This window comes from Montipora capricornis, chromosome 10 (genome assembly GCF_036669925.1).
Source record: "Montipora capricornis isolate CH-2021 chromosome 10, ASM3666992v2, whole genome shotgun sequence".
Taxonomy (NCBI): domain Eukaryota; kingdom Metazoa; phylum Cnidaria; class Anthozoa; order Scleractinia; family Acroporidae; genus Montipora; species Montipora capricornis.
In genome coordinates, this window is record NC_090892.1 from 1,776,462 (window position 1) to 1,777,427 (window position 966).

General features: G+C 45.7%; 1 protein-coding gene across 1 annotated transcript; it reads right to left on the minus strand.

Annotated features, from left to right (window-relative positions):
- Window positions 1-204: 204 nt before the first annotated feature.
- LOC138020151 (uncharacterized) lies at window positions 205-966 on the minus strand. The gene has a single exon (XM_068867177.1). The coding sequence runs from the start codon at window positions 964-966 to the stop codon at window positions 205-207; it is 762 nt and encodes a 253-aa protein (XP_068723278.1).

A 966-nucleotide genomic window follows, 5' to 3' on the forward strand; every position in this document is an offset into this window, starting at 1 on the left:
GAGTTGTTTGGCTGGCGCAACGCGTGGTTTGGAAAACACCAGGTAGACAGTTGCTTTTCCATATACTGAAGAGTAGAGGTATACTGCTGGTGAAAAGGCTTTGGTAGAGGCATCTGTGAAGCAGAACAGTTTGTATTCGTCTCCTCCTATATATCTGGGTAACGGCTGAGAGGACAATGGACTCAGGCTCTCACAAATCTTACTTCATACTTGTTGATGTGACTGACTGAAGGTCTCGTCCCAATCTTTTTCTTGTTCCCACAGTTCCTGAATGAACAGCTTGGCATTCGGAGTGACTGGAGAAAAGAGGCCCAATGGATCGTTCCCACAGTTCCTGAATGAACAGCTTGGCATTCGGAGTGACTGGAGAAAAGGGGCCCAATGGATCGTAGATTCTGCTGGCAGACTGCAATGCTTCTTTTTTTTTTTGTTCTCACTTCGGAGGAGAGATTGTGAGACCCATTGATGACAATAGTATCTGTGGTCAAATTCCAGGAGGTTCCTAGGACTTCCATGGTTTCTGATTCGATCACATTCTGGAATATTCTGGAGAAATTCAGAGGAGTTTGAGGCCCACTCAAGAAGATTCACTGATGCCAGTTGGAAGAGGGTCAAAGCTCCTTTGTACAGCTCATCTGCTTGTGTTGATGTTTTAACGCCTGTAATCATGTTGTCTACATACATGTTATCCGCTATCTGGTGAGCGATGGGGATACCAGCCGTGGTCAGATGATTCTTGATTGTTGCGGCCAACAGAAATGGACTGGATATCATACCGAATGGGACTCTGGTGAATCTCAGCCCTTGAACATTGTTCTCAAGGGTAGGCTTGGAAGGATCTTTTAACCAGATGAACCTTGTTACATCTCGATCATTAGGTTGCAGACCCACTTGAAGGAAGGCTTTCTCTACAACTGCAAATAGCACCACTTTGTGAAGCCTGAACCTCAAGGGAAGGCCACACAT

Coding starts and splice junctions, on each gene's coding strand:
- LOC138020151 (XM_068867177.1), bottom strand. CDS start 966: ATGTGTGGCCTTCCCTTGAGGTTCAGGCTTCACAAAGTGGTGCTATTT.